Source organism: Capsicum annuum, chromosome 1, assembly GCF_002878395.1.
Source record: "Capsicum annuum cultivar UCD-10X-F1 chromosome 1, UCD10Xv1.1, whole genome shotgun sequence".
Classification (NCBI taxonomy): domain Eukaryota; kingdom Viridiplantae; phylum Streptophyta; class Magnoliopsida; order Solanales; family Solanaceae; genus Capsicum; species Capsicum annuum.
Genome location: NC_061111.1, coordinates 154,358,210 through 154,381,552, shown reverse-complemented (window position 1 = coordinate 154,381,552; position 23,343 = coordinate 154,358,210). Strand labels below are relative to the sequence as shown.

General features: G+C 36.9%; 1 protein-coding gene across 1 annotated transcript in view; it reads left to right on the top strand.

Moving 5' to 3' along the window:
- The window catches only part of LOC107840136 (paladin), a 38,851-nt gene extending 19,354 nt beyond the window's left edge, over positions 1-19,497 (top strand). The window contains exons 7-19 of the mRNA XM_047398165.1: positions 2,800-2,926; positions 6,781-6,914; positions 7,001-7,060; positions 7,331-7,566; positions 8,490-8,919; positions 10,211-10,534; positions 10,625-11,224; positions 11,307-11,480; positions 12,968-13,198; positions 13,278-13,561; positions 14,707-14,991; positions 18,257-18,379; positions 18,900-19,497. Of these exons, the coding sequence (XP_047254121.1) occupies positions 2,800-2,926; positions 6,781-6,914; positions 7,001-7,060; positions 7,331-7,566; positions 8,490-8,919; positions 10,211-10,534; positions 10,625-11,224; positions 11,307-11,480; positions 12,968-13,198; positions 13,278-13,561; positions 14,707-14,991; positions 18,257-18,379; positions 18,900-19,026 (3,135 nt within the window). The 3' untranslated portion in view covers positions 19,027-19,497. The remainder of the gene's footprint in view (positions 1-2,799; positions 2,927-6,780; positions 6,915-7,000; positions 7,061-7,330; positions 7,567-8,489; positions 8,920-10,210; positions 10,535-10,624; positions 11,225-11,306; positions 11,481-12,967; positions 13,199-13,277; positions 13,562-14,706; positions 14,992-18,256; positions 18,380-18,899) is intronic.
- The last annotated feature ends 3,846 nt before the right edge of the window (positions 19,498-23,343 follow it).

The window sequence follows — 23,343 nt, the reverse complement described above, 5'->3', positions numbered from 1 at the left end:
AGTGAAATTTTGAAAAATGAAATATCTTTGATGCCGCACCCGTGTCGACATGACGTGCATGTGGGTGTGGCCTATGGGTAGGAGATCCGTACCGAATTTGGTCAGCCTATTTTGGCTACTTTGACCAAAATCGGTGAAGAAATTTGGGACTGATATAATGATTTCTGAAATCAAAACAAAAGCTATAGTGAAATTTTGGAAAATGAAATATCTTGTATGTAAAAATTTCGATGTCAGACCTTTTCCTTTTATTTCCCTTTGGGATTCTCCTCTTGATTAATATTTTCTCTTCAGAATACTTTGTTAGTTTTTCACATAAATGTCTCATAATTTACACATATAACTTTGATTTTAGATATTTGAATTATTTCACTCGTACTTGGATCCATATACCTGATTCTTAAAATTTGGATCATGAAGGATACGACCTCTAGATCTACACCCATATCTGACACCCTCATCCGAGTCCAAGCAACTTATCACCTTGCCTCTTTACGTTCTCCAGGATTTAAAATGTTACACTGTGTTTGGCATCACAAAGTTGATTTCCTTCATTCTAAATTAAGTTGCTCGAACTCGGGTGCGGGTTCCGATATGGGTACGGATACTTCACGGTCTCAATTTAAAGATTCGAGGATATGGATCTAGGGATCGATATGGGTGTGGGGATTTATCGAAAAATAATTTAAATATCTAAAAATAGAGTTATAAAACATAAATTATGTGATATTATGTGGAAAATTTGAGGAGAAAATATTGTTCAAGAAGAAAATCCTGAAAGGAGATAAAAGTTAACACATTAACATAGCAATTTCTATATACAAAGTATTCCATTTTCTTCAATTTCACCTTAGCTTTTGTTTTGATTACAAAATTTCTTAAATCTATCCAGACTTTCCCAGTTGATTTTGGTCAGAGTAACTAAAATCGACTGACCAGATTGGGCACGGATCCCACACCCACATCCATGTCGTGTCAGCACGGGTGCAGCACCGAAAGTGAAGAGTCTGAGTAACTTAGACTCTAAACTCCCTCACAAATTCGAAGCAAAATTACAGTTTTTCTTTTGATAACCATGGTTTCTGGGTCAGCTTGTGCACACCTCGATTAATTCTACGAGATACCTGTCACCTCCCACCAGCAACAAATACCAGGTAACTCTATCCACCATGGCTAAAACAGATGGGAATAAATCACCTAGTGTTTGTCTATGTTGGGAATTGAACCTAAGACATCATGGTACTCAACCCCACTTCATTGAACCACTAGGCCATACCCGTGCTAGGTGATAAACCTCTTTTCAGCCCCTCAAACATAAAGCACCAATTAAACAAATATTTTACTTCTCTTGAGTTTTCTTTCCAATGAGATTGAACTCCAGGAAGTAGTGGTGGAGCCACAACCACCCCTTTGTTGGAAAGTAATACCGTGCAAATAAGGCAAACATATCCTTATTAACTTTTGGATCTCCTTGTGCAAAGATAGTTAAGAATTGCGCTAGTTCCTATGTTCAAACTTTATGTATCTCCTTTTTGAAATTCCTGGTTCCTCCACTGCCCAGAAGCTGTTGTTAAAATGCCGATTTTCTAGGTGCTTTTTTTGCCCGTACAGCTGCATGAGGGAAAGTCCTTGAGTTTCACAGTCTATATAGCATGGCAGTGATCCAACTGTAAAAGTACCTGAAGGAACTCCCTCACAATTCGAGGAATGTCACCCTCTTGCAGGATCTTAATAGCATAAATATTATTTAGAAGTCCTGTGCTTCCTCCACTTTCTAATCATTGAAGGTTCTGGCTGAAGTTTAAGTCCCAACTCTTGTTGTTGACTCCACATCTACTTGAAGGTTCTGGTTGAAGTTTAAGTCCCAACTGTTGTTGTTGACTCCAATCTACCTCACTTTTGCTTAAGAAATAGTCAAGTATTTCTTCTTTAGTACAATCTTTTTTTTTTTGATCAAGTAAAAGTATTTTCATTAGTAATAGGGCCAGGAATATATGGTCATATATAAGTGGTGTACCAAACTGTAAAGAAACTACAAAATTATATGAGTCTCACAAATGTCACCTAATCCTCTTACAACGAGTGACTACATGGGTGCACCAAAAGCGACATTCCATGCTTTGCATCTTCTCCTTCATCTCCCACTCTTTCAGAAGGTAATCTTTTACGGTTTTTGGCATCACCCATCGGATGCCAAACCACCTAATAAATCCCACTATAACCTCACAGCTAAGCCATGATGTATTTCTTTAGTATATCCTTGAGAGAGTGGTTAAGGTAATCTGCCCAAGACAGGATTGCTTTTGGGTTGAATATTCAGAAAAAAATTAGTGAGCAAGGTTTCTAGATTGCAAACTAAAACAAGAAGGGATTTTATGAATTCTTGTTTTTCATTTTACCATTTTAAAAAAATTGAGAGGAATGTATGTCGTTTTAAGGTAGTGTCTTAAATTTCGTGTAATTGGAGGGAGGGAGCTAGCTGGTTTTCGTTTACCTTTAAAATTAAGACTTTACGTTTCTGTTATAGTCTTGCTACTCTCGTGACTCATTAGTTAGACTTCTTTTGTGCATATTGACATGATATGGTTGTTTAACTTTTTTTGCTTTTTAATCAAGTAGTCTAAAAATGGATGTCAGACATGTTTTTATGACCACATTTAAGCTCTTAAAATTGTGCTTTTGTTTTTATAAATATTTCTGTCTTAATATGGAGACACTCTTCTAAATCATTTCCATGTTTGATTTGAACATTTGTTTTTGTCTTATTCCTTTTGTTTTTCTGGCTCCTTTTGATCGTAGGTTCTTAGAGTTTCTCAAGCTGATGTGAACACACAGATTATTTTTAATTGCCAAATGGGACGTGGGCGGACAACCACAGGAATGGTGATTGCAACATTGGTGTACCTTAATCGAATAGGGGCTTCTGGTAATTCTTATTTTCTATGACGTCAGACCTGGCATTTCCCTTCAATTTCCAATTTAGAAATATTCCTGCCTTCAGTTTTTTTTCGTTCTAATGCAATAAGTAATTTCATTAATGGCATCCAGTGGATGCAGAAAATCAAAAGTACATAGCGCTAGAAAATATAGATCAGCTCCCACATAGAGAGATAAACTAAATATTTGGGGAGTTAACAGAATCTATTGGACTATCTTGGCAGTTTACGGGGAAGAGATTATGCCATCTTTTCATTCACTGCACTTTGACCACTTTCAGCACACACGTCTGGCATTCTGAATATTATGAGGGTTAGCTGGGCAATGCCTAGGACAACTACTGAGCTCCTAAAATGTTGGTACTTGAAAGGGTTGGGCAAGGAAAAGTAAAAGATCTGGAATAAAATGCCTGTTTCCATCTGGCGGATCATCTGGAAAGAAGGAATACAAGAATTATTGAGAGAAAAAAAGGAATCTGTTATCAGCATTAAGGGCAGATGCATTCCTTCTTGTTTTTTTGGTGTAAGATGGAAATCGCAAATGATGTAGAGTCCATTATAGACTTGAGCTCATTACACAACATGTAATGAGGCTTTCCAATGTGAATACTTTGCAGCAGTTTGCTGCTCTTTAATACCATAATTTTAGGGATACTTACAAGCCAATGTTTTGGGTGATCTAGTTTACCAAATAACCAACAACTGTATAGGTTCTATATATTTAAGTATAAATATACATATACTATACATACATAATCACTCTAAAGGTTTTGTATACTTTGGTTAGCACCGGTAATTAAGTTAGGTTGGAGGGACATAAACGAAAGAATCCCATACTTTTACCAATAGAAAAACGAGCATGTGCCAACCGAATTGGTTAAAATATATCTAGCATTTACAATGTGAATTGGAGTTGATGCTCCGTCAGAACATCTTCTCTTCCTTTATGTCCAGATACTCCAATACTCCCTTGCTCGTTGTTCTTAGATTCTGTTTTATTAAACCTTTTTAGTTGGAAGGACCTTTTTTATTCTCTTTGGATAGTGACCTGAAATTCATTTGTTCAGAGAAGGTATTCAATTCCTTACTTTGATAGCATGAGAGAAGAGAAAATGATTCTTTTTCAATTTATAGAAGTGGGACACAATATCCACTACTTAAGTCTTCTCTTCCAAATTCCAGAAAGTTCAATGTTTAGAAGTGGGAATACTTTTGAAAAAATGTTTATAGCAGAGATTCAATTTCTCAACTCTGATACCATGGAAAAAAGAAGAGAAGAAGACTTTCTGGAATGATTATCGGACATTTTATTTCACTGGGATGCAACACCTAAAATTCCACTCATGAAGAAAATAAAAAGAGAAAGTTTTGGAGTATATTTTACTTTAAAAAGTCACTCGAAAAATGCCAAAATAGTGTAGATGATGCCTCCAGAGAAAAGCGACACAAAGCCATTGAAGGGTCACTGAGAGTAAGTTCAGTGCTGTTGAAGCAATCATATGAAAAGACGAGTATTTTGAGAAGAATGAGCCTTGGCCAGATTGATGGCGAGCCTCGTGGGTAAGTAAAAGCTATTTAATGTCTATCAAAATGTGGAGACTTTTATATCATACAAAAGAGATGATAACATAATAGAACTTGCTTGAACTGGTTAAGAAAAACATACAATATGCTTCTTATATACTTCTTGAATCAAGAAGAGTTAGTAATGAGTAGAATTTTGAAATTCACAGTTGTGACTGAATGAGAAACCATATTCCATACTACTAACGTAAACATAGAGAATGAATCCAGACTACTTTAGCTTGTAATTAATTGCATTAATTCTCTTGACTTTTAACAGATTGCATGCAAAGATTTTTTCCATCATATAAAAATTTGATTTCATAAAAAGAAAAAAACATAAGCAGGCTCTAGTCGCATGCTTTCCTTAACTGTGACAGCATTGAACATGATATCTTGTAATTAAAGATAATTTTTGTCCGGTAATTATTCCACAAAATACAATCAATTTGGCAGCAAAATCACTCATACACTCATACAGGGAAGGTTTGATGCGAGAAGATACCGATTTTAGGTATAAAGCTCATGTGGCCCTTGAATGGGTAAGGGGTGGGGTATATGACAGATCCTCCAGACTTCATAATCGAGTTAACCAACAAAAGGGCAGAGTTCCATTTGATGGGTGGGTCTAGGGCGAACGAAAGATGTGTAGTAGAGGCCACGTGAGGCATTGTCTCATCGAACAAAAAAGAAATTTGCTTTTCCATTTTTTTAGTATGAGTGCTCCTATGTCAGCAGGACATTTTATGCAAGAACTAGATTTAATATTAAGTCCCTCATTTCTGCTAGTAGTTGATTCACACTTAGTAGAATGGCTTAATTGGACAATGAGAAATCATAGATCTTTGTATGTTCTGTTTGCTGTCCAACCCATTCTGCTACTTGGCAAAATGTTTCGAAAAAGGGAAATGGTAGGCGGAGGATGAAAAGGCATGTGTAATGTTGAGCCTTGTCGATCCTGTGGAAAAAACGCTCGCCGAGGGAAACTCTATAAGATTCAACATGGAGCGAAGAAGTATGGCTTAATTGGACAATGAAAAATCATAGATCTTTGTATGTTCAGATTTCTGTCCAACCCATTCTGCTACTTGGCAAAATGTCTAGAAAAAGGAAAATGGCAGGCAGAGGATGAAAAGGCATGTGTAATGTTGAGCCTTGTCGATCTTGTGGAAAAAACGCCGAGGGAAACTCTATGATTTGGTAAGTCAGGAGATCATTATAATAGTAAAGTATTGATATGGAATTTATTAGGAAAGTGGTTATGGAGATTTGGGGTTTGCTCTTTGCAGGGAGATGACCATGGAGAAACATGTGGTTTTGGAAGGGGGATGGAAGAGTAAGACGGTCACCCTTTTATATCGAATTTATATATAGATGAATTTATTGAAGGGTTGGGCAGAGTTTAATGAGAATGTATCATTCGAGGAGGGGGATGGAAATAGAGTAATTTTTTGGTGTCACAAATAGTGTGGGAATGATGCTTTGAGAATTTCATTTTGAAACTTAAGCTAGATTTTAATCCAAAAGAAGATGCTAGTCCAACATGTACAAAGGTTACACAGTGAAAGTTCACTGTGATTTGGTGTTGAGGAGAAACTTGCAAAACGAGGGAGTTGCAGAATTTCAAATTTTAGTGAATTTCTCCACGAACACAAGAAATGCACGATATATGGAGTTGGAGTCCGGGGAATAGTGGCACATTTTCTGCTTACTCTTACTATGAGAAACTTTTGGTGATGGTGTTCTTTTTCTATATCTATCGGTATGGATCTCAAGGGTTTCGAGAGAGATGTGTTTTTTTCATTTGACTATCTTGGGGAGGGGGATGATCTTGACGATTGAGAATTTGAGGAAGAGGAAGATTACATATGTCGGTATTTTATGTGTAAAAGCTCGAATGAAGAAGTGGTGTCAGGTACAGTGGATGATGCCAGGTACCGGAAAACAAGTGATGTTTAGTTGGAACCTTAGAAGACGGAATGGCCTTGTACACTTGAAGAATAGCCTCTTCTCCTTGTTTTCTTTGTTTACCCACGAGGTTCCTTATTTGTATGTATAGATGATTAGGTGATGTACTTTCGTTTGTAGAACGCCATATCTTCTAGTAAAGTTTTTTAGTTTTTTGTGTATACTGGTATACTGGCAATTTTTTGCCCTTCGTTTATAAAGTCTTATTACTTTATCCACCCCCCCCAAAAAAAAATGTGAAGGTAGATTGCCGGGACTTGATCTATGTTTAAATATTTGCTGGAAACATTATTGAGGTGCTTTCATCTAACAGGGATTCCGAGAAGCAATTCCATTGGTAGAGTTTCTGACTGCCTCTCCAATCTGAATGACACATTAGCAAACTCAGAGGAGGCAATACGTAGAGGGGAATATACTGTGATTAGAAGCTTGATTCGGGTATTAGAGGTATCAAAATAAAAATTTCTATTTCAATAATTTTAGCAGATTTGGCATTTTGTTGATTTAATAATGACTGGATTTGTGCTTCAAAGGGCGGTGTCGAAGGCAAAAGGCAAGTGGATAAGGTCATAGACAAATGTTCCTCTATGCAGGTAGGGGTGTATTATGTGCAAGAACATGTTTCCCTTCTACTACGTTTTGCCTTTGGTTATTTTCTCTACACAATCTGCTATGCTGTCTTATTGTTGGCATGACTGCTTCTTGTGATGAGAACAATCCATGAAGAATGTTTCTGCCATCCCTTTCATTTCATCTCATTTGAGGATGCTTGAAATTTTGCAGTTCCTTTTTGTGTGGATCTGAGAAGAAAAAATTATGATGCAAAGTTTCCGTTTGAATTTAATATGTGGATCTATGTGCAGAACTTACGTGAGGCTATTGCCATCTATCGCAATAGCATTTTGCGCCAACCTGATGAAATGAAGAAAGAGGCAGCACTTTCGTTTTTTGTGGAGTACCTCGAAAGATATTACTTCCTCATATGTTTTGCTGTATATCTCCATACACAACGAGATGCACTTTTTGCAGGGTCCTCTGCTCATTGTAGCTTTAGTGATTGGATGAAAGCAAGACCAGAGTTGTATAGTATAATCCGCCGGTAAGGATAAAATATTCTGCTATTGTGTTTAAAGTGCTTTCCTTACATGATTTTATGCTGCCACTTTTGTCGTAGTTATTCTTATCATTGCTTTTACACTTTCATCTTTTTTGGCACATAAATACTGCTGCAACTGGCTCTTTCAGGTAGTTATCTTACTTCATTTTTCATGTCAGTATTTTGTCACTGATTCATGTGTATATTATTGTTTGGCCTGAATAACTTTCATAAGGTTGCGTAATTTGATTTGTCTTATATTTATGTGAGAAATTAAAGAGATGCCTCTGTGCGAACATAATTTGACTGAAATTGACATCTTAATCTCCATATACTAAACTGGTGTTCAGTTGTTGAATTGCAGCTGATCACCCTAGCAGCCATGCAATTTACTTGCTCCTTAAATATTTAAGTATTTTAATGCATCTATATTTTATGGAGAAAACTTACTGTAATATTTCCCAAGAAAATCTACGCACTCACTAAATTTGTTTCAATTTGTCCTGTATTAGTTCCCTTAAGTTATTTGGCTCGGGGATTGATGTTTGGAGAAAGAAGGTAGAAACATCTCTTCAAACTTGTGAATCTGAACTTTGAGAAGCCTCTCAATTTTATTAAGTCAGTCGTCTCTACTATGCGATACATTGATCTAGTTACTTTCCATGTGTGGCTGGTGTTCTGATTTGCTTAAATTTTTCTAATGTAATGAAGGCTATCTTATGACATCTCATTTGTGTGGATGATGGTTTGTATTGAAAAAGCTATTACTACATACACTAGTTTATGATTCTTGACATTGGACTAGTGTTTATAGAGCTTTGAAAGCACTTGTATGTGCTCCAAAGGGATGCTTTTAAAAAAAAAACTGTAAAAGCCCAAAGGAATCCTGCAATATTGGAAGACTTATATGCTGGAGTTGGCTGCAGATTGCTAAGGAGAGACCCAATGGGAGCACTCGGTTATGCGAGCCTGGAACCGTCTCGTGCTAAATTAGTTGACAGTGCTGATAATCGCCCTTCTGAGATGGGGCAAGTAGCTGCTTTGAGGAACGGAGAAGTTCTCGGACCTCAAACTGTTCTTAAGAGTGACCACTGTCCTGGCTGTCAACATCCTGGCTTGCCAGAAATATTAGAAGGTGCTCCCAACTTTAGAGAAATTCCAGGATTTCCTGTATATGGTGTTGCAAATCCAACTGTCAGTGGTATTCGATCTGTTATTCAAAGGATTGGTAGCTCCAAAGGTGGACGTCCAGTTTTCTGGCACAATATGAGAGAAGAACCTGTTATCTACATCAACGGAAAACCATTTGTACTCCGTGAGGTTGAAAGGCCCTATAAAAATATGCTTGAATACACGGTATGAATGCAATTTCATGCAAATTTTTGATAAGTAACTTCTGTCGACCTTGTTACTGCTGACGATGCATAGACCCTTCATTTTGCATTGATGTACCATTGCCAAATGTGTGTGACATTGTATGGCATCATTATATGGATCCTTTAAACGGGTGCAACATGATATGGAACCATTATATGGATCCTTTAAAAACGGCATGTTAGAAACAGTCAAAAACTGAATGGACCTGTATCAGATCCATACTTGTCTCGGATCTTGGTACTCGGTCCTCGTTTCTAAAACTCTTGCTTGAATCCATTTATAAATTGCTGGTGGTGCATCTTTTGAAGCTTTGTGCCAAATTTTTAGATTTCTATTGTGCTGCCAGAAGCCATTCCACTACCTTTTGGCTTTCTCTATTTGGAAGAATGCAGCTTCTTCTTTCTTTCCTTCTTTTTCTTTCTCTTTTCACATCAAAATCAGGAAAAGTAGATCATGAAACTTCTGTTTGATTATAGCTTTTTATCTTGGTACTTTAAAAATTCTTGCAATTTCTTGTGTCACATGTTATTAATTTTAGAAAATATTCTTATTGATATTAATTCCAATGAGATCTCAATACACTCCCTGTTTCAATCTATTTGTCTTACTTTCGTTTTTTATTAGTCTGTTTAAAAAACATTAATACTTTCTATATGTAGTAACTCTTTTATTCCAACATCGTACTTGACATGTTTAAGACCACAAGATTCAAAGGGAATTTTGGTACATTGTGCACATGTTCAGTTTAATACCACAAGATTGAAAAGTCTCCCTTATTTAATTTAACTCTGTGCCAAGTCAAATTAGATACTTAAATTGACATGGAGGGAGTAGAACATAGTGCAAATATCGTTTTAAGTCCCCTTTTTGAACCTTTAGCTGTTATCAAAGACAATCGGATCTAATAGGTACTTCCTTTGTACCGAACAATCAGATTGCATAAACTGGAATTCATTTCGAACTAATTTTGATAGGTTTCAAATGATGCAGGTAGTTCTATTTTGAATTGTGCTTGTGTTTCTGTAGCTATTTTATCTTTCACTCAGAAGTTGTTAAAGTTCGTGTTCTCTATCTTAAAAGCCTTATTCTGTTTTCGTCACTATACAATATTTTCATTTCTAATGCAAGGGCTTTTTGTATTATGAAGTTTGCTGAAATTACCAGATATTTTCTTCTTTTAAGTGAATTTGCTGTGGGATCTTGACTCCTCTACGACTTGTGATTTCAATTCATGATGATAAACTGGCTAAGTACAACTATCTGAATATAGGGGATCGATCGTGAAAGAGTCGAAAAAATGGAAGCTAGATTAAAGGATGACATTATGCGAGAAGCTGACCGTTATCACGGAGCTATAATGGTTATTCATGAAACTGATGACGGTCAAATATTCGATGCTTGGGAACATGTGAGCTCTGATGCAGTTCAAACTCCTGTGGAGGTCTTTAAGTGCTTGGAGGCTGATGGTTTTCCTATAAAGTATGCTCGTGTTCCTATCACTGATGGCAAAGCTCCAAAAAGTTCTGACTTTGATGTTTTGTCTTCTAACATAGCTTCTGCTTCCAAAGATACTGCTTTTGTCTTTAATTGCCAGGTAACCTAGTATACATTATCTTCTTCTTCCGATTCGAAGACATTTGGCTCCAAACAGATATGTTGATGTTACTTATTTCTGCGATTACAGATGGGTATAGGGAGGACTACTACTGGAACTGTAACTGCATGCCTTTTGAAATTGCGTATTGATCATGGGAGACCCATTAGAGTATTGCATGATGCATCAAATCCAGATTTAGGTGGTGGTATGTCAAGTGATGATGAAAGTGAAGGCCAACTCAATCCACCTGCATCGTTAGTACTGAAAAGTAGACCTCAAACACATACGAATGATGCATTTGGGATAAATGACATCCTGTTGCTCTGGAAAATAACAAGATTGTTTGATAATGGGGTGGAATGCCGAGAGGCCTTAGATGCTATTATTGATCGATGTTCAGCTCTGCAGAACATACGCCAAGCGGTTTTGCAATACAGGAAGTTGTTTAATCAGCAGCATAATGAGCCTAGAGAAAGAAGAGTAGCACTAAATCGTGGTGCTGAATACTTGGAAAGATATTTTCGTTTGATTGCTTTTGCTGCATACCTTGGTAGCGAAGCATTTGATGGATTTTGTGGACAAGGAGAATCGAGGATGACATTCAAAGATTGGCTGCACCAGAGGCCGGAGGTTCAAGCAATGAAGTGGTCAATTAGATTACGGCCTGGGAGATTTTTTACCATCCCTGTAATGCCTCTGTCATCTATCTTTCTCATGGTTTTGGATTTTTTTGAAGTTCGATTTGATTCGGTTATAATTGTTTGTGCAGGAGGAACTAAGAGCTCCACATGAGTCGCAACATGGGGATGCTGTTATGGAAGCTATTGTGAAAGATCGGAATGGTTCTGTTCTTGGGAAAGGTTCTATTCTCAAGATGTACTTCTTTCCTGGCCAAAGAACTTCCAGTCACATACAGATTCATGGTGCTCCTCATGTTTACAGGGTATGTCAAATTTCCACTATCGTCAGGATGATCAGAAGAAGCTTAATTTTGATTTCACATGCCTAATATGGAGATAGTTATAGTTGCGTTAGGGTTTCCAAGAGAGATGTATTAGTACCATTTGCAACACAGGCCTTTATGATAGAACTATGTCATGTATCCCCCCCCAACACACACACACACACAAAAAAAAAAAAAAAAAACATGCACCATGCACACAATTTTCATCACATAGATTTGAAACCAAGTAGCGACATAAACATCATATGGCAAAGAACTATTTTCAACTTGATAGAGTAATAATACTTTGAGTGAAATTTAGCATACAGTATATTTGGTGTATGCTAAATATTTTCTTCCATTTTAAAAAAATAAAAATAAAATAGCATGCAGTTATATATATAGTGTTATATTACATCTGTAAATGTGTTACTACGAAGTTTAACTAAGCATATTTTTTTGTTGCCTATATTAGGAGAGATCAATACATAAATAGACTTTAAATTAGGATCAAATGCAAAAATTTGAGTAAGAATACTCTGATGAAATGCAATTACACACAGTAAATTGAAGAGAAGAATATACCCACAAAATAACACACAAGAAACAAAAAAAGAAAAAAAAAAGAGGAGATGATTCATGATTATGCCTGGTTTTGTTATAGAAGATTGTTATTTTTTCCAACCGGCATCATAGAATGTTAGGAAATGAAAGCAATAAACAGTAAGTAAACCCTAAGCTGAAAGAAGGGAGGCAGCTATGTAGAAAATCGGGTCAAACAAAGAAGTCCAAAGTATTGTACCCCAATCAGCAATGCAGTATGGGGCTGGTTTATCCCTCTGCTACTATTAGAGATCTAAATGTAAAGCCAGAAATGAAAACAATGGCACAGCAAGATCAAGTAAGCAGAAAATTGCTATGCTTAAGAAGATTACAGAATATACTATTAACAACAATGGAAGTACAAAAATATTGTTTGTCAAACCTTACCAAAGCAATGTATAAAGAATGGGACAAACAAAGAAATCCAAAGTATTCTACCCCTATTCAATCAGCGGTTCAGTAGGGGATTGGTTTATCCCTCAGCTACCATTATTGATCTCAACAAAATCTCCATAATCCGAATTGCAGTAGGGGGTTGGTTTATCCCTCGGCTACCATTATAGATCTCAACAAATATCTCCATAATCCAAATTGTCACGGCGTGGACTCTGTCCTTCTAATCAGGCAGAATTCAGGGCACAGAATAAATCAACCAAATATTCAACTTTTACCTAATTGTATAGGGTAGAGTTTTTAACATTTTTAAATGTCATGCAACTGCAATGCATTTATTTGACCTTGTAATGTAAGAATAGAATACAGTGTAAGATAGAGGCTAAGGACATAAAATTTGTAGTGAATATGCACAGTTTTTCAAATTTGTGAATTTTGAGTTTTTTTTCATGGCTAAAGCTTAAAATTCTTACTGAATTTCTCATACTTAGGTTGATGGATACCCCATTTATAGCATGGCAACTCCTACAATTGCTGGTGCAAAGGAAATGTTATCTTACCTTGGTGCAAAGCAGACGTCAAAAGAAAAAATTGCTAAAAGAGTAATTTTGACTGATCTGAGAGAAGAGGCTGTTGTTTATATTAATGGAACACCTTTTGTTCTTAGAGAATTGAACAAGCCTGTTGAATCCTTGAAGCATGTCGGAATCACTGGTCCATTGGTCAGTCTTTAATCAAATTACCCCTTCAAACATGGTTATATGATGATTTTATATCTATTTAAGTTCATTTTCCCCACAGGTGGAACACTTGGAGGCACGGTTAAAAGATGACATTCAATGTGAGATTAGACAATCTGGTGGTAGGATGCTTTTGCATCGTGAAGAGTATAACCCGACTTCAAATCAAGTTAGTATCATTGGATATTGGGAGAACATATTCGTAGATGATGTTAAGACTCCTGCTGAGGTATATGCAAGCCTGAAATGTGAAGGGTATGACATAACCTATAGGAGGATACCGTTGACTAGAGAAAAAGAAGCCCTGTCTTCTGATATTGATGCTATCCAATACTGTAAAGACGAGTAAGTGGCAGCACATAATTTAAAGAACATTTAAATGTCACTAGCCGTTTTTGTGAGGGAAAAGTTGGCATATTTGAACTGAGGCATAATTCGTTGATTGTATATGAAAGTTGGATAGTGCCTAGTCCTTCTGCAGCCATCACCATGGTAAAGAATGGATCTTGGGCCTAACTCAACCTCAAAAGCTAGCTCATGAGGGGAGGATTGTCCAAGTCCATATAAGGAGACCATGGACCCTTTAACCCACCGATGTGGGACTCCAACACCCCCCGCACGTCCAGGGCTGGACATTTGGAGCGTGGACAATATAAGACGGGGGGGCCCAACATTGGAAACAATGAACTGGGTGGGCCTGGTTCTGGTTCTGATACCATGTGGGAATAAATATTATTGAATTGTTGTCTACATAATTACATTGACACCCTGTTTATAGACACTACAATATAATCCTTTTCAAAGTGGGATTTTGTATACTATTTCTATTTCTACTCATATTCTAACAAGGATGACATTGGCAGATCGCTCTACATCTAGAAGTAAAATCATGTTTGTGTAATGGCTCGGCAACTCTAATATATCTCTGTGAATGTCCAATTGGAAATAATAGGATATGCCTCGCTGTACTTTTTTTTTGTAATCGTGAGTTCAGGAATCTTGATCTGAAACAGCCTCTCTACCCCGCAATAGGGAGAGGTAAGGTCTTCGTACATCCTACCTTCCCCTACGCTTCCCCTACGCTGGTTATGTTGTTGCTTGTTTGTTGTGAGTTTAGGAATCTTGATAGAACTATCATTAACTTGTCATTGCCAATTTATACTAGTTAGTGGCGCAAAAGCTACTATTCCTGAAGTTGTCTGGCTTGATTTGGTGTTTGAAAAGATTTAACCGTTCATTCTTTGATAAGAGTAGTGTTATAACATACTTCTTCTTTTGTTGTTGTCTCTCTGAATCCAGAGAAAAATTCTGTTCTGTGTCAGGTGCAGTGTGATTTTGATTGCCAAAGGGCAAAAAATGTCTTTCTACTAATGACTTTTTACCCATGTTGGATGAAGAATTTATTTGAGTTATTAATCAGTAATTTCCTTTTCTATGTTCTCATTAGAAGGAAAATTAAACTAATTGTTCTTTTTCTTTTCTCTAAACAGCTCTGCAGGAGCTTACCTTTTTGTATCACACACAGGATTTGGAGGGATTGCTTATGCAATGGCTATTATTTATTTAAGGCTTGAAGCTGAGGCTAAGTTGTCATTAGATATTCAGCGACCATTTGGAAGTACTGGTCTTCCTTGTTCATCTGTAGAGAATTTCGATGTTCAAATTTCTGATGACGAAGCTGGGAGAATGGGTGACTATCGGGACATATTAAGCCTCACTAGGGTTCTTGTGCATGGCCCCGAGAGCAAGACTCATGTTGATGCTGTAATAGAAAGGTACACATCCTCTACTTAATCCATAATTGCATGGGTTTCCTTCTCGCTTCCTTTAGCAGTTCAGCTTCCTGAAGTACGTACTACACAGGAGATTGGTTGAGGACAGATTCCATAAACTTCTCATACCATAAATTTTGTAAGGATTATTTAGATTCAGTTAGGGGATTCTCTATTCAACAGTAAAGGGAACTAGTCACTGAACTTTATTGACTTTATTGGGTGAAGACAATTAGTGAGTCAAATATATCCTTAATGCTTATTAAGATCTGTATATATTAGGGGAATTGGGTAAAACTAATTAGTCCAAGGTAAGGGGGAGACACAGAGAGGAGGCAGTGACAAGTTGTTAGGTAATAAGGCTTAGGGAAGGGTGCTCGTTTATCGGTAAAGTCATCTTACTGTGGTAAGCTGCTCTATAAAGATGTACATGTCTTCCCAAACCTGTCCGTTCGGATCCCCAAAAGCGCGAGAAAGATGTATTTTTTTTTGCATGGTTAGAGGCACTTATGTTGGTGCCTCATGTGCAAAATACAGGAAAGGATGTGGACTGCCTTCTATTGCATTGTCAGATAGCGTCACAACTTTGGTCAAAGATTCTGAGATGGTTTGATTTTGGACTATACCGGGTACGGTGAAGGATATTATATTCAGTTGGGCTTTTAGATGACACAGTAAAAGATATAGGGCATGATTTATTTCTTCATTGGCTTTGATGTGGGTAGTATGGAGAGAGAAATAGAAGAGCTCTTGAAGGAAGTGAGCTTGATTTTGTACATTTGAAGAATAGCCTCTTTATCTTTAATATTTTCTTGGTGTCTCATGAGGTTCTTATTCAAGGACGGGTGTCTTCTGTAGAGAACCATTTATTTCTTTGTTTACTTTTTGGTATACTTCTTGTAGATGGGAGCTTTACCTATTATTGATTAAATTATTCCTTGGAAAATAAAGACAAAAAGATTTGCCTTGGCTTTCTTCAGATAGTGTTGTAGTACGGTTAAAGGAGGAGCGATTTCTTCGCATGAGGAATTTCTATAATTTGCACTGAGAATTTGGGGCTTCTTGAGATAATAATTGTGAGTTCACTTGGTACATAGAAGGCAGCAGAAGTACTGGGAATGAAGATTGTGGAACCTGAAAGGAATCCATTTGTAATACACGGGTGACCATTCTGCCTGAGCTGCCCCTGGTGAAAGAGACTCTGCTTCCATACCACAAGGTTGTTTCAAGACTTGACCACATTGCATTTCAAGAGGGGGGAATTTGAAAGAAGCCTCAGTGCACTATTAATGGTCATCAGATCAAAAAAAGAGGGAGCCAACAGACTGTAGAGACTACAGACCTATAGTCTAGTGAGAAGCATCTACAAGTTAATCGCTAAGATGCTTTCTACTTAACTCAAAAAGGTGTTGGAGAAGACAATGTCTATCTCTCAGAATGCATTTGTGGAAGGAAGAAAAATCCTAGACACAACTTTGGTGGTAATTGAAGTGGCTAATTCGGAAAGAAGACACGAGGATTTCATGCAAACTAGACATTAAGGAGGCATATGATCATGTGAATAGAGAGTTCATGTACTTTATAATGTTGAAGATGGGGCGAGTAGGTGGAGGAAGTGGATCATGTTTTTCATATGAAAGGTCGGATTTTGATCCTAGTGAATGGTAACCCATCTGGTTTACTTGGAAGGTCGAGGCATCTAGCAGAGGACTCATTATCTCCCATGCTATTCATCCTGGTAATGGAAGTTCTTGGGGAGAATGATGGATAGATTTGTAGCACGTGGTACTTGAGGGCTTCTTTGCAGCGATCGGGGGGCAATGCGCAGTAAGGGTATCACATCTCTTGTTTGCACTCAGTCCCAAACAAGGAGGGGTCGGCTATATATACCGGATTGACCATGCTTCCCATGTAAGTTATCTTAGACCAATACTATATGAAATAAAAATGAAAATGAGGAGTGCTAGAAGTTATTTATATTTCCTAATACGGCTAAAAGACTTCTAGAAAGCATATGAGACTTTAGTTTTTTGTGACACATGCATCATGTGCTCTGGCAGGGTTGAAGCTCTTTTGAGTACCTATCTGGGCTTACCGTTGATGCTTCCAATAAGGACCAAGTATCATGGAGCCCTTGATGATTGAGAAAATTGAGGAGAGTATAGAAAGTATCAATAAAGTCCTAGAAAGTAAGAGAGAGAAGAGCTAGTTCTCATAAGCTTTTATTGAGGGGAGGAATTAGGTTTTCCTTCATTTGTATGGAATCCTCAACACTCAAAAAAGTTCTCCTATTTGCCTTTTTTTTGGCAGCGAGTGAAAATTTGAGAAAGAGGCGGATTACATATGTCGGTGCTTCATATGTAATTGTTAAGGGGAAGGTGTGAACCACCTCCTATTATATTGTCTGGTGGCAACTCGATTGAGGTGTGAGATTTGAGATGTCCCCGGCTGTGAAGGGCAATGTTGGACATAGTGAAGGAGGTACTCTCCATCTGAAAATTCAGAAAGCAGTCAGAGAGACAGGAATGTTGCTCGACTAGAACTCATTTGGGTCCTGACTCCTGTGGAAGTAAAGAAATAGGGGAGCGTTCCATGGGATAGAAAATGAGTACTTGAGTTTGAGGAATAGTCTCTCATTTCTAATTTCTTCTTGGTGCGCCATTGAAGTTACAGAATCTAGTTGTATCGAAAATTGGGTGTTGTTTGGGAAGAATCATATTCTCTCCGTTTCAGTTTGACTGGACACAGTTTAAGAAAGTAAAGAAGACTTCTCAGTCTTATGGCTGTTAACTAAAGGTGTATACTGTACCCAAATGTCCTTTAATCTGGTAGTCATAAACATGTCTATGTGGAATATTGCAATTAGAGAGTTGGCAAGTTTAGAAAAAGGTATTCTTTTTTTGAATGGGCTAAAATAGAAAGTAAGACAAACTAATTGAAATAGAGGAGTGTTGTAAATTATATACTTTTTAGTATCTACCTGTGCACAGGAGATTTTCTCATTATTAATAAAGTCATTAGAGAGAATATGTTTTTTTGTACAGCAGGAAGTGGGGAAATCATTGTTGACCAGCTTTTTAAGTTCGAAACTTACAGAAAAACAGAATTTTGCCACTTATCAGTAGACTCAGGTCATGCTTCTACTTTGATATGGTGTAGGTGTAGGAATTGATCTAACTAGTTTGACCTTGAAGGGTTAAATCAACTGAATTGCAAGCCACTGCTTTTCTGAATATTTTCTCTGACAGTTTCTTTCAATTTTTCAAAGGTGTGCCGGTGCAGGTCATTTGGGAGAAGATATTGTTCAATATTCACAGGAGCTGGAAAGGAAATTAGATGAAGATGAAGAACGTCGAGCATATGTCATGGATATGGGCATTAGAGCTTTAAGGTTAATTTTCATCCATCTCTTTTTTAAATGAAGAATTTGTTGATAAAAATGGAAGGTAGAAGCAGAGAACAGAATATGCTCAGTTTTCAAGGAACAAACATACTGCTCTTACACCATCTTCGAGGTCCTCTTTTGAACGCTTGATTAAGATAAACTGGAATTTCTATTGAGCGGCAGAAATGCATATTACTGAACTTCGATTGTGCAGCAGACAAGTATACAAAATATTGAAAACTAAAAAAAAAGTTGATGGAGCAGGGGACAACCTAAAATAGATAAATATTGAAAACACATAATGTGGACTGAGAGTAGTGCACTATAGTGAACATTTTGTCCTTGAGAAGCCCGTACTTCATTCATATGCTATATGGTCTTTTTATAGTTAGCCTTTTCCTTGGAAGGGAAAGGTGAATCCTTTTTCCCAGAGCAATGGCCTGTTAACATTACATCTTAGGTTCTTTGCTGCAAAACAGGTTTAAAACTGTTTAATAATAACGGTTTTATTTGTTTCTTTTTGCAGGCGATATTTTTTCCTGATCACATTTAGATCCTATCTCTACAGCAGTTCTCCAGCTGAGATGATATTTAGTGAATGGATGGATGCGAGGCCTGAACTTGGCCACCTATGTAATAACCTTAGAATCTGACAGAGGATAGTGTCAACTCATATCCAACATTAAACTCTTAAGGCTCTCTGTGTGCATACCTACAAATACAAAAGGGATGTGGAATAAAGTTGACCAGATTGAGAAATTTCTGATACTAAAACCAGAAAAGTTAGTAGCTGATAGCCATAGCCTTTAATTGGTTCAGAACATAGACGTTGTGCTGCAGCCAAGCAAATTGCAAGACTGTGGCGACAGAAATCAAGTTGAATTGAAAGAGCATTTTTTGTGTAAATTGGGGAAAAGAAACTTCGTAGGTTAAGGTGGGTTGTAAGTTGCTAGTTAAGGAATATTTCAGTACTCTAGTTGTCAACAAACTGTAAAGTAGTTTCCGAACAATGTATGTGTATATTAGCTTTTCCTGTGGAAACACATAGATATAGTCTTTTAAGTGCAGATGTAATGACATGTTGTGTTAATAACTGTTGACATGTATAGAAGCTGCTTCGTGTAGAGATGGATTTAATTGCCTTGATGATCATAAAAGTAACTTTTATAGATATGAAACAAATTAAAGGCTTGTATTTTTTGGCTGTATACGACCTGCAAATCAACTATATTTCGATCTCAAATTAGTTGGAATTTGCTATAGGATTCTTTTGCACAAGTCTTCTCGCTACCCTATGAATATGTGCTAATAGAAGGAAAATTATCCCTTACTAATGTAAAGGGATAAAAGAGAACGATGCATATTAAGGCAACTGCATATAGAAATATTGAAATACATTTGTACAAAAATGTGTTCCTCCATATGGAACACCCCAAGTCTAATTTGTTTTCATTATTATTAAATCAAATCTTTATTTGATAAGAAAATCATTTATGTTTTGTAGTGACGGTGGAGATGATTTGTAGTGGTGGTGGTAATGGTAGGTGGACATTGACAACGATGGTAGTGGTAGTTGTGATGGTGGAGATGATTGGTGTTATGGTATCTGTTATGATGGTGCCAATTGATAGTGGTGGTGATGGTTGTGATGGTGAAGTTGATTCATGTTAGTAGTTGGCGGTGTTGATGGTAGTGACTGAAAAATGTGTGCTAGTTGACGATGTGTTGATGGTATTGTTGCACCATTAATTATAATAGTGAAGGTGGTTGGTAGTAGGAGTTGGTCGTTCTGCTGGTAGTGACTAATAGTGGTAGAAGAGGTGTAGGTGACAATGATGACGACGGTGGTGGTTGATGATGCGTTGGTAGTAGTTGGTAGTGAGGCTAGCAAGTTGTGATGGTGAAATTGGTTGATATAGAGATTGGTTGCAGTGGTGGTAATGGTTGATAGTGATGGTGGGGTGGCGGCAGTAATAGTGACGGTGGTGGTGACAATGGATATATTTATAATGATAGAGGTGGCATGTGTGATAGCAGTTGACAGTACTGAAGCGTCAAGAAGATATCGATGTAATAGAAAACCTCAAGAATCAATCGTATTTATGTGGGAATATGAAAGAAACCTTCAAATGCTAAAATATAAAAGCGCTTCTTCTTGACGAAAACTAGAGGCCATGGCTACTACCAATGACCAGCCATCTCAAATTGCTTGTCATTACCTTTTCCGAACACTGATTTCCGTCCGTTGAGCTCTCCTTTAAGAAACCCTCTTATAGTTTCGGCACCAACGCTTGCAATTGGAAATTATGCCTCAATCGTTAATCCAGCAACCACTGCTATTCATAAGAAAATAGATATTACACCTATTCCTATTTAAAAAGTTGACTATGTAAATGAAATACCGGTAATCAAGTGTACTGATCAAGAAGTCAAACGAATGAACATTATTGAGGAGTTACAATTCGCAATTATCGGTAAATTCTCATATGGATGGCCTGATATAGCAGAACTTAGAGAACAAATTCCAAAACAATGTGGTATTAAAGGTGATTGTAAAATAAGGCTTATTAGAAATTGACATGTTCTAATAAGATTGGAGTTGACTGAGGATTTTGTTAATTTACTATCTAAGAGTGCATATTACATTAATGCAAGAGATGGTGGTTCATTCAAATGTGTCCTCTCATTTATGATGAAAACTTCAAGCGGGAGGACGAAACCACACAGGTTCTTTGTCAAAAAGGTCCTTTTTCACTTGCTTCAGCTGTTAGGAAACCCCTCTATTTGGATGTTTCCACAACAAATAAGACCAGAACAAGTCGTGCCAGAGTTAAAGTGCAACTGGACCTGATGGCAGAGAGACACCAATATATGATAATGGAAATTGAGAACGAATTGACAAAAGAAAAAAGGAGCATCAAAGTAAAGATCAAATATGATATGATTCTAACCTATTATACTAAGTACAGTTTGCAAGGACATGAGATGGAGGAATGTAGGGTGTTTCATCCTGAATTAAGACAAGTTGTGGAGAAGCCTACAGAAGATAATCAACAAAATCACACTCAGCCACAACAAAATAAGAGGTGGAGATATGGAAGGGGACAAGAAAGATAGAATCCAACAAGAAAATGTTTACATATAATAAAAATGTAGATGCAGCAGAGGAGGCTCTCTCTTTGGCTAATCCATTTGATGTGCTTTAATAGGGGGAAAGCAAAGAAGAAGAAGGAGATAAGGTAGTGATCAAGAATAGTTTAATTCTAATAAAAATAGAGAAAAAACTCCAACAGTAGTGAAGGAAGCAATTCATTCAACAAAAGAACATGGTAACAGTAAGTCACGACAAAAAGGAGAAAGCGATTCAAAATGAAGAGATAGAGTGGAAGTTGAAAAATTCACACTTGAAGAAGGAGAAATTGATTCTACAAATGTTAGGTCACCAAACAGAGGGGAAATAATTAATAAGCAAGATGATGAGAGTAAGAACATATCTACAAAAGAGTTGATATCTAAGTTTTTTCACAACCATGCAAAGGTTGGTCATACAATTGATTCAACGGAGACACTTGCAGATCAGAAGAAACAGTCAAATGATGATAAGGAAAAAATCACACAAGCAGCAAAGGTTGACGATATCTTGGACAATTATGAAACTTAAGGTAGGGAGAACTCTGCTGATATGGAGGGAATTACTGATGAAGGGAACAATCAAGTAGTTATTCACATACAGGGCCAGAAAAATAAAAGTTTAAATAGATTAGTAATGGTTCAGAACACATTTCCAACAAATGAAAGGGAGGAAAGGCACTTATCTTGCAATAAACAAATAGCAACAACATATAATTCTTTGGTTACGATAGACATATCTTTGGATGTTGATGAAACAATACGTTGGAGAAATAACAAACGAAATAATATTCTCCGCAACATGCTGACACATAACATTGGGAAAGTGCAGATAGTTGCACAACTTGAGGATGGAAATAATCAAAGTACCTCACAACTAGCAGATGCAGAATTGAAAGATGTTGATTTATCACCAAAGGATTTAAACTTAATCAAATATGCAAAAAAAGGAAAAGAAACAGGGTACTGGTGAGGCTAATTTGCCTAGCAGAACTCAGCCAAGAAAAAATAAAGGGTCGCAAAAGACAAAAAATTCATGAAGGCTATTTTTTGGAATATTAGATCTGTGAAGCCACAAAAGACTTTTCAGAGAGTGAAAATGTTACACAAGTTTCACAAGTTTGCTTTAATTTCTTTACTTGAGTCATTTCAACATACAAGAACCATCAATAGTTATAGGAGTAGAATTCAAATGTCGTTAGTGTTTCACAATTGCAATGGAAAGATCTGGTGTTTTGTCAAACAAGGGTTTGATGTCACGGTTGTTGTAGATACTGAACAAAAGTTGACTATGCAGTTCAAGGATCAAGTTAGTGGTATTAATTTACTGGTGACAGTCGTGTATGCTAAATATGATAGAAATCAGATATTACAAGTCTGGGACAGTATCTATGATAACTCAAATGGGGTGAATATCCCTTGGATAATTAGCGGATACTTTAATGTAGTTCTTTCAAGGGAAGATAGGATTGGTGGTGTTCTAGTGATGGATATTGATGTTGAGAGCTTCAAGAATTGTATTGAATCTTTTGGCTCAACACAAATATAATATAAAAGAAGTATATATACATGGTGGAATAGGAGAGCTGGTTCTGATTGTATATTTGAAAGGCTTGATAGAATTCTTTATAATTGATACTTTTAAGGTATGTATTCTCATTCAAAAGTAGAACACCTTTCTAGAGGCAGTTCTGATTATGTACCACTTCTCATAATTTGTGAGAATAGAGTCTCTAGATTTCAAAGGACTTTCAAATTTCTGAATTTCTGAATTTTTGGTCTGAAAATATTGACTTTAGGGAATGGTTAGGAGTAATTGGGATAGTGAATACTCTGATGAT